The following is an 18,303-nucleotide window of genomic DNA, read 5'->3' on the forward strand; positions in this document are numbered from 1 at the left end:
CAGGTTCCTGTGGGAACTGATCAGTCTCATGAATGATTATGCTAGGGTTGCGAACTCTGGTTGGATGCATTCCTGAAGGTCACATCACATGGCCTCATGCCTCCATCCACTCCATCCCCACACTCAGGCTGCTGATCACCTGAACGTCCATCCTCTTGGTTCAGTACCTTCCCCCTTGTAATTAGTGGACCAACAGACTCTCCATTAGACGATTGGGTGATTCTTGACTATGTCAAAGACTTTTCCCCCCAATCTCTAACATTTGTACAACTAATAAATGTAAGTGTGCAAAGCAGAGGAAGGAAAAAAACGTTTTTTCTTTAAATATTCCTGTGATTTTTTTCCTCCTAAAATTAGTCACAACAGTGCCCAGGAGAATAATTTTTAATTCCTGGAAACTCGAGGACAATCTTGGAGGGTTGGCAGCCGGAACTGGGTTTGACACAGAGGGCGGGGGCTGCAGAATCCCATCCCACCCAGGTGCTGCGGGATGGGTAAAGGTGAGACGCGGGCAGAGAAAGCCCCAGCAGATAGTGCAGGTGGAATCGGCAGCGAACACTGTCGCAGTCCTGAATTAATCACTGAAGCTCAAAACGCGGAAGTCACCAGCAGATGTCTCACCATCAGTTCCCAGTGCCTGTTGGGGAAAAGGCTGGGTGAGGTGACCCCGGAGATCAGAACACCTTGCGAGGCTTTACCCAAACACACACACCTTCTTGTCAAGCCTGCCTCATCAAGTTTGGGGAGCAATTTATCGTTCTTATTTTGTTCGATTTGTACATTCTGTACGATTTCATTTCGCAATTTTATATATATATATATATATAAACCCCATCCCATTAGCAGGTCGGGGAGCGGCTTAAAACCTGGGCGGAGATCTCGACACCAACTTTACACCTGAGTGAAAGGTCGCTGGAGGAAGGGAATTGCGGCGGGTGTGTGAAAATGGCGACCAGGGAGACATCGCTCTGCCAATGTCCACTTTAGGTAGCAATTGAGGCTGTCGGCGGCGGCCACATCGACCCCTTCATTTCTTCAACAGCAGGTCGGACAAAGTGCAGAGCGACATGTCAGCCTCGGAACTTTACAGCAAGGTGCGTACGAGAGATTGTAACCATTTTAAAATGTGTCTGTCTCCTGGATACCACAATGCGAACCTGTGTCAAAAATCGACAGCTCGCTGCAGCACCGAGTCCAAATAATATACATGTATATAAGATAATCACAATACTATCATTTTTAATGGCTGAGTTATTTTTAAAAGAATCGGTTTCTTCACCTCACTTCCTTTCGCCTGTGTTTGTTCGGAAGCTTGAGTAAACATTTGGCTTCCCGCTGCCGTTGAGATTAAAGTCACGGTTGTGCGATCGGTTTAGTTGAGGTAATTTTCATTCTGGCAGTTTTTTTTGGGGGGGGGGGGGTGCGGGGGGAGTGTGAAAAAATATTGAATGCTATTTCCTCGAAGCCTTGTAGTGCGGAACAGGTGTTTAGTGCAGGTCGGATGTGGGGAATAGGGATCGTCTGCAGTTTAGCAACACTGGTAACAGGCGTAGGGTTAAAAAAAAATCTGCACTGGGCTTTGAATGAAAAAAAAAACGATTTTATGCATTTCCACCTCCCGCAGTTGTAAGATTCAGGATTTGCTGTTGTGCCTTATTCCGGAAAGGCGGGAGGAAAACAACGATGGAATTATGAAAATGCTGATGGACCCTTTAATGAAACTTTGATTCGATGAATCTGATACAATATTAAATCTGGTACAATAGGAATCTCCTCTGCTTTTCACGAAACGCGAAACGATTTGTTTATTTTTTTAGCCATATATGGGTTTCACAAGATCCTTGCAACTACTGACGCCAGGCATCATAAACTGTAGATAAAAGCAAAAAAACTGCGGATGCTGGAAATCCGAAACAAAAATACCTGGAAAACTCAGCGGGTCTGGCAGTATCTGCGGAGAGGAACACAGTTAACGTTTCGAGTCCGTTTGACTCTTCTGTAGATGCTGCCAGACCTGCTGAGTTTTTCCAGGTATTTTTATTATCAGAAACTGCCTGGGTTAAAGGAAACATTTTTTTCAACAACGTTATTTTGTTGTAACAACCCGAGGCTGGCTGCAGAGTTCTTGGTGGTATCATAGTGGTGATATTATTGGAGTAAGACCCTGCAGACCTGAGTTAAAATCCCACCAAGGCAGCTGGGGGAATTTGAATTAATTAGTGAAATCTGGAATTTAAAAAAAAAAGCTAGTCTCAGTAATAGTGACCATGAAACCACCAGATTGCTCAAACCTTTTTGGCTCAATAATGTCCCAATGGGAGGAAAGCAGCCATCTATACCTGGTCTAACCTACATGTGACTCCAGGCCCTCAGCAATGTGGCTAAATCTTAACTGCCTTCTGAAATGGCCCAGCAAGTCACTCAGTTGTATCAAACTGCTACCGAAAAGTCAAATATGAATAAAACAGGACAAACTACATGCCATTGAACTAAGGCATTGAATATGACAAAGGCACACCCTGCCCAGTTGAACCTGCAAAGCACTTCCCATTAACATCTGGGTACTTAAGCCAAAGCTGAGAAAGCTGTTCCACCCAGCCATTCTCCCAGGCTCCTCCATTACTATCCCTGGGCATGTCCTATCTCACTGACAGGCAGATCGACCATAGGTGGTGACACAGTTGGAAGGGAGTGGTCAGTATTGACTCCGGACCACATGAAGTCTTGTGGCATCATGGGCAAGGAAACCTCCTACTGATTATCATCTACTGTCTTCTCTCAAATGGTGATCAGTACTTCTCCATGTTTTTAAAATTTATTTTTTCACAGGATGTGGGTGTCGCTGGCTAAGCCAGCATTTATTGCCCTTGAAAAGGTGGTGGTGAACCGTTGCAGTCCATCAGGTTGTGGTACATCCACAGTACTGTTAGGAAGGGAGTTCCAGGATTTTGACCCAGCAACAGTGAAAGAATGGCGATATAGTTCCAGGTCAGGATGTTGTATGGCTTGGAGGAAAACTTGCAGGCAGTGGTGTTTCCATGCATCTGCTACCCTTGTCTTTCTACGTGATGGAGGTCACGGGTTTGGGAAGTGCTGTTGAAGGAACCTTGGTGAATTGCTGCAGTGCATCTTGTAGATGGTACACACTGCTGCCACTGTGCATTGGTGGTGGGGGGAGGGAATGTTTTTTACATGATGGATAGGGGGCTGATCTTGTGGGCTGCTTTCTCCTGGATGGTGTGAAGCTTCTTGAGTGTTGCTGAGAAGTGGAGAGTATTCTATCGCACTTTTGGCTTAAGCCTTGGACAGGCTTTGAGGAGTCAGGAGATGAGTTACTCGCTGCAGAATTCCCAGCTTTTGACCTGCTCTTGTAGCCCAGTTGATTTTCTGGTCATTGATAACCTGTAGGATGTTGGCAAAGGCACAAATGTACCCTTGGTGGAGGACTTCAATATCCATCACTAAGAGTAGCTCTGTAGCACCACCACTGACTGAGCTGGCTGAGTCCTGAATGCCATATCTACCTGACGGGGCCTGCAACAGGTAGTGAGGGAACCAATATGAGGGATACTTCTGACCAATCCACCTGTTTCGGATGCATCTTCCCAAGACAGTATTGGTAGAAGTGAACACCACACAGACTTGTGGAGCCAAAGCCCTGTCTTTATATTGAGGACATCCTTCATCAGGTTTTGTGGCACCACCATTGTACTAAATGGGATAAATTCAGAACAGATCTAGCAGCTCAAAACTGGGCATCTATAAGGAGCTGCAGGCCATCAGCAGAAGCAGACTTGTATTCCACTACAATCTGTAATTTCATGGCTTGGCATATCCTCATCCTTAGTGGTAACACTTTTGCTTCTGGGTGCGAAGGTTGTGGGTTCAGGTCCCACTTCCAGTGGCTTAAGCAGAAAATCCAGAAGGACACTTCTTCAGTACTCTACTGTTGGAGGGGTTGCATTTTGGAGGTGACGTTAAACAGGTAGACGTAAAAAATCTTTTGATGCTATTTTGAAAAAGAGCATATGGACTTTATCCGCATTGTTCTAGCTAGTATTTATTCCTTGATCAACATCACTATCTGATTATTTTTTCATTGCTGTCGTCAGTCAGTGTGCCAAATGTTTTTTTTAATTGTAATGTATCTAGTAAAATGTCAGGATGTACAATGGGTGTGTGAAATTTCCATTCGTGAATCCACATTGCAATGGAAGCAGTTTTATTGTACTTCATGCAATGGTTCTCTGGTTCCTAAATACTTACACCTGGTGAATGTAATTACAACTGCTACAAAAGTTTGCAACCTTAACCTTCTGGTTACAGAACAACCAGATGGCAAAAAAAATACATTGTGTTGTGTGAGGTACAGGCTATTGTAAACACTTACACTGGGATTGATAGACAATAGGCAGTTTCTAAACACAGGCAGATCATATTGCTAAGAAAGGATAACATATATCAGAGTTCACGTTAAATGTTGCATTTGTAATACACTAGTACCAGTGTTATATTGACTTGAACATGTTGGTGGATGAGAGTTCAGTTTTGACAAATATATATGTTTTTAAAAACTGTGTGGGATTTCTACAGGGAATGCTTGCAATTCAGCTAATATAAGCCCAGGATAGCTGCAAGTGAGTTACATATAAAACTCTGATCTTGTGTCATTTATTTCAGATTGTATAGATGGCTTCTTGGACCCATGGTATACAAACACTTCCCTTTAATCTCTGGGACCTCTAAATGTATCAAGCTTAATTCAGTATAAGCCTGATTGGCTGTGATGGTCCTTTATGAAATTAGTTTGGAACAACTTGAACTTAGTTCCAAGGCCATGCAGGCATGGACCCATAAATAGAATTATTTGATGCTGAGTTGGCAAGTTCACTGAAGGATGGAAAGAAAAATGGAAATGTACAGAAGAGGTGGTCAGGGCTAAGGCAAATTATTGGGATAGTGTAGGAGATTTTCTGTGTACTTGAAAGTGTATTGTACCCTCATGTCCCCAAATGATACCTGGAGTGACTGGCCTGCTGTATCTGGCACTGGCTACCTAAGAGAATGGAGGTGGCATATGTTCAGAATGTAGGTAGGTGGGAAGATAAAAGTATTCTAAAAGACTAGGGTAAGGACACAGCAGTGCAATTCCAATTTGGTTATTTAATTTGGAACATTTATACATTTTTAATTGGAAGCCTATCAATAGTACAACCACGATATTAGTTCCTTCAGTTTGAATTATTTTAAAAATGTTATATTTGATGAATGAGGCTTCATATCCTGGAAGAGCTGACTTAATCACAGGCAACCCTTTATATAATTTAACTTTCCTCATAATTAAATATTTCACTGTTTTCCCCCAATGCCAACTATTAAGATCAGAGCTGATTTAGCCCAGAAACTTAGGAAAGGGACCAAGGCCCATATTTTTAGAACACCATCAAGTTTGAAAAATGCAGGAAAGAAAGCAAGATAAACTGAGAAGCAATAACTAAATTGAGTTTTAAATGTTTAAATGAAGAAGAAAAGACTGAGGGAGGTAGGGAGTTTCATAGTTTTGAGGCCTTGGAAAAGCATGAGTCAGTGTGGGAGAGGGTCTGTTGAGTCTTGATTTTAAGACAGTGCGGATGCAGGGTGGTGAGTGGGTGCACATGTAGAATTATTTTAAAAAGTTGTTATTACAGTGATATTAAAGCAAAATATTGAACTTTTTGTATTCTGTAGCATTAGAGGAACTACAGCTTTAGATGAACAAAAGAGTAAAGAAACACTGATTATAGTGACAGGGCTGAGTACGAATGGCATGTATGATAATTCCATAGTACAGTTGAGTCTGCCTAAATGTTGTATTCTGTTACATTGGGCAAAATTGTCACATGATGCAGGGTATAGTAATAGGAAAACTTTCCTTATAAACACTTAAAAACAATTTCCAGACTGTTCTGAAGGCTTTTACAATTTCAAAGATAAAAAAAGTTGCAAAAATTCAACATTTTACTTCTATTTCACTAATACGTTTTTTAAACAATGTTAGTTCTTTTCAACAGCAACTTGTATTTACATAGCACCTTCAATGTAACAAAACATTCAAAGACATTTCACAGAGACATTATGAAACAGCTTATGCCACTGAGCCACATAAGGAGCACCTTTTAAAGGAAAAAAAATGACTTAGAGAGGTGAAGAGGTTTAAGGAAAGAATTCCAGAGTATAAGGCCTTGGGAGCTGAAGGCATTGTGAGATTGGAGAAGATTAGAGATAGGGAGGGGTGAGCACATAAAAGGGATCTGAAAAATTTAAAACTGAGGAGCCAGTGTAAGTCAATAAACACAAGGACGATGGGTGAATAGGATTTGGTATGATTTATGACACTGGGAGAATATTTTTGGATAACTTAAACATGACAACATAGCATGGATGGGAGTTTTGGCAGCAGATGAGCTGGGGTAGGCGCATGGGTGGACAATACTACAAAGGTGGGAGCCCATTTTAATTTGAAATTGAACCACAATAATTGCTGTTTCATCTTTTGCATTTTTTAGTCAATCAAGTCATTATATGAGAATTGCAGGTAATAGTGGATGTCAGAGAGCATCTTGTGATTGGATCAGGAGCAATATCATCATCTTTACAATTCACACTATATTTAATGATTTCATTTATTTAATTTCAACACTTCTTAACTCAAGGCTTTGATGACTGTTTGGATGATAAAAGATCATCAGTACTGGGATCTGTCCTGCTTGCTGAAGCTGCTTGTAAATGTTCTGTAATTCTGTGTCAGCTTCAATCTCTTCCAATACAGTATAAAGAGTTAATAGATGGGACTTGCTAATGTATTATGTAGATGATGGTGTACCACTGACATCAGTCATGTGTTAGACTCTCTCTCGATATAGGTTGGAGCACCATGCCTAGGAGCAACATGCCTACTCTGCAACCTGTTTGGAGGTAGCATTGATAGACACACTCTGGTATCTGCCTAACAACAATTGTCTACAGTCTGTCTACTAACCCGAGAGTCCACATAGAAGAACCATCTCAGAACATCCAGATCCACCATATTCTCTCCTTTACTGACCAGAATTTTATGGCCAAAGCAGTTGACAGTGTTTCTGAGTCATGTGATCCAACTTCCAGCAATGAAATTCATGGCGTTCAGAAAACTAATAGAAGATTATTTTGGTTTTGTAAACAGCTAATCTTTTTCTAGAAAGAAATGTTACGTGGTGATTCCTGAAAAGCTTGTTAACTTCAGTGTTCTTCAACTGAAGCTTGTACATGATATTGCTTCAAAGATAGACAAGTTCCACAATTGTCAGGCCAGAAATTTTAGGATGTGCAGGGCAGTTATCTATAATGATTAAGACATTTCAACCCTGAGCTCAAAAACTTCTGTCCAGAGATTGACTTTTACAATTAATATACGTGCAAAACATTCAGGAATGTCAGTTGAAAAGATAGACACAGCTCCCAGGAAAGTCCATGGGGGAAAAATGGAGCAAAGAGCAGGTGACTTCTTCTGGACACAAATATGAACAGATCTGAGAAAGTTCCTCTTTGAACAGCCAAGGTGTTTCAAAAAAAACAGTGGCTAAAGGCATGAGTTTCCCTCCCTTCCTCCCACCCCACGCCCCAACCCCAATGGCTAAAGCTTCCAGAAAATTCTTGTTTTAATGTGGTGGAGCACTTCACAAGGCTGGTAAATTTAAAGTGATGCAGGCAGAGTTGATGAAAGCCATTCCTTTATCATTTCTGAGGTCACTTCATTTCATTAGCTTCTCTGACCATTACCTTACGAGTTGCAGGATGAAATTGTTTCTATCACTTGTTCAATCCCAAGCTGACTTTAGAGAAATCATGAAACATGCCAGCCTCTGCAATTTTGTTGGCTTTTTCCAGTAAAATATATTCTGAAATTTTGGGAATATTGTGGTCAAAGCCTGCAATGAGCCGTTCAGTATGTTCTGTGTCAATGTCATTGGCCTGGATTTTGCAGTAGTAATCACAGTGAAGCTCAATATTTACCATTATTGTTCCTCTGAAACTGACAGCTTCTGGTGTCACATCTGTGCAGTCAAATTCACAAGCTGCTGTCAGTAATTCTACCTTTCCCCGTAGGGTGTACTGTTAAGTCATTCTGAGGCTGTGATCAATCAGAAATCACTGAACTGATTTGCCCTTTTATGCTATTGGTCTCACTGTAAAAAAAAAAATCTTTGAAAAAGTTGTAACGTTGTTAAATGAGTTGTAACTCAATTTTTAAAGATATATTAAGTTCATATTTACTGTTGAACAGCCTCACTGGCCCTGAAGAGTAGTTTTTTTATTCATTCACGGGATGTGGACTTTGGCTGGCCAGCATTTATTGTCCTTCCCTAGTTGCCCTTGAGAAGCTGGTGGTGAGCTGCCTTCTTGAATCACTGCAGTCCATGTGGTGGAGGTACACCCACAGTGCTGTTAGGAAGGGAGTTCCAGGATTTTCATCCAGCAACAGTGAAGGAACGCGATCTATTTCCAAGTCAGGATGGTGGGTGACTTGGAGGGGAACTTCCAGGTGGTGGTGTTCCCTTCTACCTGTTGCCCTTGTCCTTCTAGATGGTAATGGTCGTGTGTTTGGAAGGTGCTGTGTAAGGAGCCTTGGTGAATTCCTGCAGTGCATCTTGTAAATGGTACACATTGCTGCTACTGTGCATTGGTGGTGGAAGGTGTGAATGTTTGTGGATGTGGAGCCAATCAAATAGGCTGCTTTGCCCTGTATTGTGTCAAGCTTCTTGAGCGTTGTGGGAGCTGCCCTCATCCAGGCAAGTGGGGAGTATTCCACCACACTCCTGACTTGTGCCTTGTAGATGGTGGATAGGCTTTGGGGAGTCAGGAGATGAGTTACTCGGCACAGGATTCCTGGCCTCTGACCTGCTCTTGTAGCCACAGTCTTTATACAGTTAGTCCATTTCAGTTCTTGGTCAATGGTAACCCCCAGGATGTTGATAGTGGGGGATTCAGTGATGGTAATGCCATTGAACATCAAGGGGCGATGGTTGGATTCTGTCTTATTGGGGATGGTCACTTGTGTGGCGCGAATGTTATTTGCTACTTGTCAGCCCAAGTCTGGATTTTGTCCAGGTCTTGCTGCATTTGGACATGGACATGGACTGCTTCAGTATCTGAGGAGTTGCAAATGGTGCTGAACATTGTGCAATCATCAGCGAATACATTTTTATTTGTGGACTATCAAATTTTTCCATTATGATAAATTCCCATTTTAAACATTTTTTAAAAAGTTTGATATTCCTGCTATTGTAACGCTGTGTTTATGCCCCAATCATTCATTGCTTTCTCTGTAACATTTTAATTAAAATTGAAAAATTCCGTGCAGTCGGAGTCTGAGAATGCTTCAATGTGATTGGCTTGTTACCCTGCTTGATGGCATCATTGTTGCTGGATGCCTTGAGATGCCCTTGACTTGGTGCCAGATTCAAACTGTGATCTGGCAAGGGAAATCCATGCCAAAGATGTTGGATCTTAATGAAAAGCTTTCTTTGAGGTCAGCGGCAAGCGCTGTTGCTTTTTAGCCATTGCATTCAGAAGTGCGCAACCATTCTTGTTGGTCCTGAAATCTCCATCTCTGACCTTTCAAATCAGAATCACATTGTTTGTCATTAGTATTGCTGATGGCTGCTTAATTGACACCATATTCATTTGCAGTTGGGGCAATGGCTTGTTTTAGTGCTGTACATTTGATGTATGTAATTAAAATCTAATCTGTGATTTTGACATTTTGTTCAGAGCAGAAATAATTTTGTACTTGTGGCTCAAACATAGATTTTTGCGCTTTTTTAAAATTGTAACTTCATCTTCAGGAGAATTACTATTGTTACAGGTGCTAAAATACTGTACTGTAATAATTTCTCTTCAAGAGAAATTAAGAGAAAGTTCCCTTGAAGATTGCAGGAGGGCATGCCAGAAGCAGCACCAGGCATACCTAAAATTGAGGTGTCAACCTGGTGAAGCTACAACACAGGATTACATGCATGCCTAACAGTATAAGCAGCAAAACAGACACAGCTAAGCGGTTCCACAACCAATGGATCAAGTCTAAGCTCTGCAGTCCTGCCACATCCAGTTGTGAATATCCCCATCCTGTGTGATGGGGGAGCCCAGCACATCAGTGCAAAAGATAAGGCTGAAGCAATTGCTACAGTCTTCAGCCAGGAGTGCCAAGCGGATGATCCATCTTGGCTTCCTCCAGAGGACCCCAGCAGCACAGATGCCAGTATTCAGCCAATTCGATTCACTCCACATGATATCAAGAAATGACTGAAGGCACTAGATACTGCAAAGGCTATGGGCCCTGACAACATTCCAACAATGGTACTGAAGACTTGTGCTCCAGAAGTTGCTATGCCCCTAGCCAAGCTGTTCTAGCACAGCACTGTCATCTCCCTGGCAATGTGTAAAATTGCCTAGCAGAAAGCAGGACAAATTTAATCTGGTTTACTCTCGATCATCAGTAGAATGATGGGAGGGGTCATCAATAGTGCTATCATGAGGCACTTGCTTAGCAATAGCTTGCTCATTGATGCCCAGTTGGGATCCTCCAGACTTCATTACAGCTTTGTTTTAAAACATGGACGAAAGAGCCGAACTCTAGAGGTGAGGTGAGAGTGACTGCCCTTGACATCAAGGCAGCATTTGACTGAGTGTGGCATCTAGGAGCCCTAGCAAAACTGGGGTCAGTGGAAATCAGGGAGAAAATTCTCCACTGGTTGAAGTCATACTGAGCACTAAGGACTCCTCTGATACTGTAACAGTCCATGTCCAAATGCAGCAAGACCTGAACAATATCCAGGCTTGGGCTGACAAGTGGCAAATAACATTCGTGTCACATATGTAGCAGACAATGACCATCTCCGACAAGAGAGAATCTAACCATCTCCCTTTGACATTCATTGGCATTACCATCGCTGAATCCCCCACAACAACATCCTGTGGGATACAAAAAAATAAAAACAAAAAACTATGGATGCTGGAAATCCAAAACAAAAACAGAATTACCTGGAAAAACTCAGCAGGTCTGGCAGCATCGGCGGAGAAGAAAAGAGTTGACGTTTCGAGTCCTCATGACCCTTCGACAGAACTAGGTGAATCCCAGGAAGGGTTGAATTATAAGCTGGTTTAAGGTGGGGGGGGGGGGTTTGGGTGGGGGAGAGGGAGAGAAGTGGAGGGGGGTGGTGTGGTTGTAGGCAAAAGCAGTGATAGAAGCAGATCATCAAAAGATGTCACAGACGGCAGAACAAAAGAACACATAGGTGTCGAAGTTGGTGATATTATCTAAACGAATGTGCTAATTAAGAATGGATGGTAGGGCACTCAAAGTATAGCTCTAGTGGGGGTGGGGGGAGCATAAAAGATTTAAAAACATTTAAAAATAATGGAAATAGGAGGAGGGAAAAAGAAAAATCTATATAATTTATTGGAAAAAAACAAAAGGAAGGGGGAAGAAACAGAAGGGGGGTGGGGATGGAGGAGGGAGGTCAAGACCTAAAGTTGTTGAATTCCATATTCAGTCCGGAAGGCTGTAAAGTGCCTAGTCGGAAGATGAGGTATTGTTCCTCCAGTTTGCGTTGGGCTTCACTGGAACAATGCAGCAAGCCAAGGACAGACATGTGGGCAAGAGAGCAGGGTGGAGTGTTGAAATGGCAAGCGACAGGGAGGTTTGGGTCATTCTTGCGGACAGACCGCAGGTGTTCTGCAAAGCGGTCGCCCAGTTTACGTTTGGTCTCTCCAATGTAGAGGAGACCGCGTTGGGAGCAACGAATGCAGTAGACTAAGTTGTGGGAAATGCAAGTGAAATGCTGCTTCACTTGAAAGGAGTGTTTGGGCCCTTGGATGGTGAGGAGAGAGGAAGTGAGGGGGTAGGTGTTACATCTTTTGCGTGGGCATGGGGTGGTGCCATAGTTGGGGGTTGGGAGCCACTCCTTTCAAGTGAAGCAACATTTCACTTGCATTTCCCCCAACTTAGTCTACTGCATTCGTTGCTCCCAACGCGGTCTCCTCTACATTGGAGAGACCAAACGTAAACTGGGCGACCGCTTTGCAGAACACCTGCGGTCTGTCCGCAAGAATGACCCAAACCTCCCTGTCGCTTGCCATTTCAACACTCCACCCTGCTCTCTTGCCCACATGTCTGTCCTTGGCTTGCTGCATTGTTCCTGTGAAGCCCAACGCAAACTGGAGGAACAATACCTCATCTTCCGACTAGGCACTTTACAGCCTTCCGGACTGAATATTGAATTCAACAACTTTAGGTCTTGACCTCCCTCCTCCATCCCCACCCCCCTTCTGTTTCTTCCCCCTTCCTTTTGTTTTTTTCCAATAAATTATATAGATTTTTCTTTTTCCCTCCTCCTATTTCCATTATTTTTAAATGTTTTTAAATCTTTTATGCTCCCCCCACCCCCACTAGAGCTATACTTTGAGTGCCCTACCATCCATTCTTAATTAGCACATTCGTTTAGATAATATCACCAACTTCGACACCTATGTGTTCTTTTGTTCTGCCGTCTGTGACATCTTTTGATGATCTGCTTCTATCACTGCTTTTGCCTACAACCACACCACCCCCCTCCATTTCTCTCCCTCCCACTCCCCAACCCCCCCCACTCCCCCAACCTTAAACCAGCTTATATTTCAACCCTTCCTGGGATTCACCTAGTTCTGTCGAAGGGTCATGAGGACTCGAAATGTCAATCTTCTCCGCCGATGCTGCCAGACCTGCTGAGTTTTTCCAGGTAATTCTGTTTTTGTACCTGTGGGATATCATTGGCGGGAAACTGAACTGGACTAGCTGTATAAATACTGTGGCTACAAGAGCAGGTCAGAGGCTAGGAATCCTGCAGCAAGTAACTCCACTCCTGACTCCCCATAGCCTATTCACCATCTATAAGGCACAAGTCAGGAGTGTGATAGAATACTCCCCGCTTGCCTGGATGAGTGCAGCTCCCACAACACTCAAGAAGCTTGACACCATCCAGGACGAAGCAGCCCATTTGATTGGAATCTCATCCACAATCATTCACTCCCTCCACCACTGATGCACAGTAGCAGCAGTGTGTACCATCTACAAGATGCACTGCAGGAACTCACTAAAGTTCCTTCGACAGCATCTTCCAAACTCACTATCATCTTGAAGGACAAGGGCAACAAACACCTGGGGACACCGCCAACTGGAAGTTCCCCTCCAAGCCACTCACCATCCGACTTGGAAATATAACCCTGTTCTTTACTGTTGCGGGGTCAAAATCTTGGAAGTCCCTCTCTAATAGCACGGTACCTACACCACATGGACTGCAGAGGTTCAATAAGGCTGCTTACCACTATCTTCTCGAGCAATTAGGGATGGGCAATACATGTTGCATACATAATAGAAATTTGAGGACTGGAATACAGTATGGTGCTTTGGTAATTGGCACTGTAAATTAGCAATGAATTATAACATTATTGGGCTATGAAAATACATAAACTTAAATGTGGGCAAAACATACCAAAGCACGTCTGAGACCATCTTTACAACATTATGTGTAACTATAGGTGACTTAACGTTATGCAAATGTGACTGTAGTTTAGTCAGGGTATCAAATATTTAATGAACACGTGAATAATGTTTCCAGAAGTTGAATATGTTAATTAGACTATTCTGATGGTGAGCAACAATTGTGTGTTAATTTGCTGCAGTTTCTCTCTATTGTATCCTGGGATAGGAGAGCATGGTCAGATGTTTTTATCTTTTGGTTTCCTTCTCTATAAAAGAAGAATCCATCCAGCACACTGTCTATTGAAGTTATTAGTAATATTGTAGATCAGACCTATAACACTTTAATAAGTACAGTACCAACCCTCCAGTTACCACTGCATGGTTTAATGGGAGTGATGTAGATCATTAGAAGTTCATACCCTCTATTCTAGGTTCTAATTAGTCGAGAACAACTGTGATAAAAACCATTCCAAGGGTGGAATTTTAAGCTGGTGGGACTTTATTATCCCGCTGAAGTCAATGGACTTTTGATTGGCTCGGGACATTTTACGGGCTTTGCCCACACTGCCCCAACACCTTCAGGAGAGGAAGGGAGGAAAACAAAACCCTTTCAGATATAATAAATGTACAAACTGTCAGGTACAATAAATGTACAAACTTGCCAACAAAACAAGTTATAGTACGTTAGCAGTTTTGGAAAAAAGGATGAGTCTGTAAAAGCACCTGAGGAAAAGGAAAGTGTTATTCTGTTAACACAAAGTGACTGCTACACTATAGCTTCTTTAATTGAGAGCTGTAGCTTTGATCTTGAAGTATAAGTAATTACATTTGTTATTCAGAATATTAATGTCCTTTGTAGCGTAGGATCGTTCCAACTATTCAAGAATTAAAGATCCATCTTGTGAGCAACCCAGGAGAAAAACAGGCTTTATAAAACAAATTGTGTGTTTTTTCTCATTTTCTTTGAACCCTTTTGGTTATTAATTATAAAAATAATTTGATGGGGGTGGTTGAAAGCTGAAAGTCACATGATGAAAAATCCAATATATGTCCAGCCTACTGGATTAGTTCCTGGGAGGAGAGGGTTGTCCTTTGATGAAAGGCTGAGCAAAAGGGGCCTACTCTGTCTGCAGTTTAGAAGAATGAGAGTTTTCATTGAAACATCGGACTCCGAGGGTGGATACTGAGAGGTTGTTTCCCCTGTCTGGAGAACCTAGAACTAGGAGGCATGGTCTGGATGAGGGATCAATTATTTATGACTGAGTTGAGGAGGAATTTCTTTATTGAGGCTTGTGAATCTTTTAATTATCTACCCCAGAGGGTTCTGGATTGCACAGTCATTGAAGAAATTCAAGGGAGAGAGAGTTTTGAGCTCCAAGGGAATCGCGAGAAATGGAGATCAGGCAGGAAAGTGGGATGAAGGTTAAAGAGCAGACATGTTCTTGTTGAATGGTGGAGCAGGCATTGGGCTGCATGACTACTACTCTTACTGTTATGATCCCAGCTATGTTGCTACTGGATAAGCCACATCCCAGGGTGGAATCCGGCTTGGAAGATCCTAGCTTTTATTTTTTGTTTAGAAACGTGGAGGACGACTACTGAACAGAGTCACAGGAGTTAGCTGATGAACTTTTAACAAAAGAATAAAACATTTAGTAAACAAGAAAATATGAACTATATTACAATACTTCTTCACTTACAACTATACCTGTACAGATTTGTAAGGATAACACAAGTTACAAGGACTATTTTATACTCTACTATGCACAGTCCATGTAGACCAATAGGCAACCTGTGGTCAGGCAAATCACACTGTGAAACCAAGTGACAGATGCCACCCCAAACAGATGCTATGAATCTCTCCTCAACTTCTTCCCCAGAAGCTTGTCACACCGTGAGCCAAACGGTCTCACTGAACCCTGTCTGTCACACAAGGATTTCCAATCTCCACTCTGGAAGAACTCACTTTGGAATCTTCTCCCAAATGACGCTTTCTCTCAGACGCCTTCCACAAGGGGCCACCTCCAGAGTTTTATACCCTCCTTCCGATGTTCCTCTCCCCTGGATCGCCATGTGCATTCAAGCTTTGCCTTCCACGCACTCTCTGTCAAATGCTCAGTCATGCCAGTTGAACGCCACAGTTTCACATGCCCATAATAAAGAGCTACAGACCTTTGGCTGTCTCCTTGTTGCTTCTCACAAGCCTATTTCACTTTTTAGGTTTGCGTCCTGCAGCTTTCTCCCTTTAAGCTTGGAGCCTTTCTCTACTCTTCACTCTTAACTTCAGTTAACAGGACTTTTCCAGATTTCTGTTCTTTCCCTTTGACAAGAAGGTCCTCATGGGAACCCCCTTCTGTTCTTTGGAGGAACTTGCTTCCTGCAGCTCCCTCCTGTCCAGCTTCTTCTAGCTCCTGTTTCCAACTTTAGTTTGGGACTTGCTATCTGTCCTTCTCCTATGCTGCTTCTTCTGATTACTCCTTTCAACCTTCAAACATAATCACCAATTGAACTCAAGCTGCTTTCAGTTCCTCCATGTCCCTGTGTTGGTCTCCTGTTGCTAGGCAACAGCCCAGTTTTTTTTTTCTAACTTTGTTTTAACCCCCCTTCAAGAGTCATAAGGTGTTATTAAAATTAAGGCATCTTTTAAAGTGAAACTAAAACTCAAGTTCCCCTTTCTGAACCCACACATGCAGAAACACAAATCAAACTTAAACTTACATATGAATTGGGAGCAGGAGTAGGCCACTTGGCCCCTTGAGCCTGCTCCGCCATTCAATAAGATCATGGCTGATCTGAATGTAACCTCAACCCCACATCTCTGCCTACTCCCAATAACCTTTCACCCCCTTGTTAATCAAGAATCTATCTTGCTCTGCCTTAAAAAAATATTCAAAGACTCTGCTTCTACGACCTTTTGAGGGAGAGAGTTCCAAAGACACTCAACCCTGAGAGAAAATGTTTCTCCTCATCTCTGTCTTAAATGAGTGACCCCTTATTTTTAAACAGTGACCCCCCAGTTCTAGATTCTCCCACAAGAGGAAACATCCTCTCCGCATCTACCCTGGCAAGACCCCTAAAGGTTTCAATTAAGTTGCCTCTTACTCTTATAAATTCCAGTGGATACAAGCCTAACCTGTCTAGCCTTTCCTCACAGGACAATCCACCCTTTCCTGGTATTAGTCTAGTAAACTTTCTCTGAGCTGCTTCTAACACATTTACATCTTTCTTTAAATAAGGAGACCGGTACAGTACACAATACTCCAGAAATGGTCTCACTGATGCCCTGTGCAACTGAAGTATAACCTCCCTGCTTTTGTAATCAATTCCCCTCATAATAAATTATGACACATTCTATTAGCTTTCCTAATTACCTGCTGTACCTGCATACTAACCTTTTGTAATTCATGCACGAGGACACCCAGATCCTTCTGAATCTCGGGGCTCTGCCAGCTCTCACCATTTAGGTAATAAGCTTTTTTTTTTCATTCTTCCTGCCAAAATGAATGATTTCACATTTGCCCATGTTATACTCCATTTGCCAGATCTCTGCCCACTCGCTTAACTTAACCTATCTATATCACTTTGTAGCCTCCTCATGTCCTGTTCACAATTTACTTTCCTACTTATCTTTGTGTCATCAGTAAATTTAGCAACCATACCTTCGGTCCCTTCATCCAAGTCATTTATATAAATTATAAAAGGTTGATGCCCCTGCACTAATCCCTGTGGCACACAACTCATCATATCCTGTCAACCAGAAAAAGACCCATTTATGCCAATTCTCTGCTTCCTATTAGCTAACCAATCTTCTATCCATGTCAATATGTTATCCCCTACACCATGAACTTTTATTTTCTGCAATAACCTTTGACATGGCACTTCATCAAACGCCTTTTGGAAACCTAAGTGCAGTATGTCCACTGGTTCCCCTTTATCTACAGCACATGACTCCATTCTGTCATGACTCCTTCAAAGAACTCTAATAAATTGATTAAATATGATTTCCCTTTCACAAAACCATGTTGATCTCTCTGATTGCCTTGAATTTTTCTAAGTGCCCTGCTACTTTAATAATAGTTTCTAATATTTTCCCTATGACAGATGTTAGGCTAACTGGCCTATAGTTTCTTGCTTTCTGTCTCCCTCTCTTTTTAAATAAAGGAGTTATATTTGCTATTTTCCAATCTAATGGATCCTTCCCCGAAACCAGGGAACTTTGGAAAATTAAAACCAGTGCAACGGTTATCTCACTAGCCACTTCTTTCAAGAACTTAGGGTGAAGTCCATCTGGACCTGGGCATTTGTCAGCCTGCAGCCCAACCATTTGCTCAATACCACTTACTCGGTAATTGTAATTTTCCACGAGTTCCTCAGCCCCTTCTGTTTTCTGATTTTTAGCTATTTCCGGGATGTTACTTGTGTCCTCTCTGGTGAAGACCTAAGCAAAATACCTGCTTAATTCATCCACCATCTCCCTACTTTCCATTATCGATTTCCCCAGACATATTCTCTATAGGACCAATACTCACTTTGTTAACTCTTTTTTTATTTAAATATCTATGGAAACTCTTACTATCCACTTTTGTATTGCTACCTAGCTTCCTCTCATACTCTAATTTTTTCCTCCTTATTAATCTTTTTGTCGTTCTTTGCTGTTTGTTTACATTCTTTCCAATCTTCTGACCTGCCACCTGTCTTTGTGTAATTATATGCTTTTTCTTTTTAAGTTTGATACTGCCTCTAACTTTTTTAGTTAACCATGGATG

The 18,303-nt window shown here is 42.2% G+C and overlaps 1 protein-coding gene across 2 annotated transcripts in view; it reads left to right on the top strand.

The window, feature by feature from the left end:
- Nucleotides 1–729: 729 nt before the first annotated feature.
- Nucleotides 730–18,303, top strand: part of myo5b (myosin VB) — a 338,678-nt gene continuing 321,104 nt past the window's right edge. Inside the window, exon 1 of one of the 2 annotated variants that reach the window (XM_041190990.1) lies at nucleotides 730–1,094. In XM_041190990.1, the coding sequence (XP_041046924.1) occupies nucleotides 1,068–1,094 (27 nt within the window). In that variant the 5' untranslated portion in view covers nucleotides 730–1,067. The remainder of the gene's footprint in view (nucleotides 1,095–18,303) is intronic. The other variant, XM_041190998.1, reaches the window with a different exon arrangement.

The sequence above is a fragment of the Carcharodon carcharias genome, chromosome 1, assembly GCF_017639515.1.
Source record: "Carcharodon carcharias isolate sCarCar2 chromosome 1, sCarCar2.pri, whole genome shotgun sequence".
Lineage (NCBI taxonomy): Eukaryota > Metazoa > Chordata > Chondrichthyes > Lamniformes > Lamnidae > Carcharodon > Carcharodon carcharias.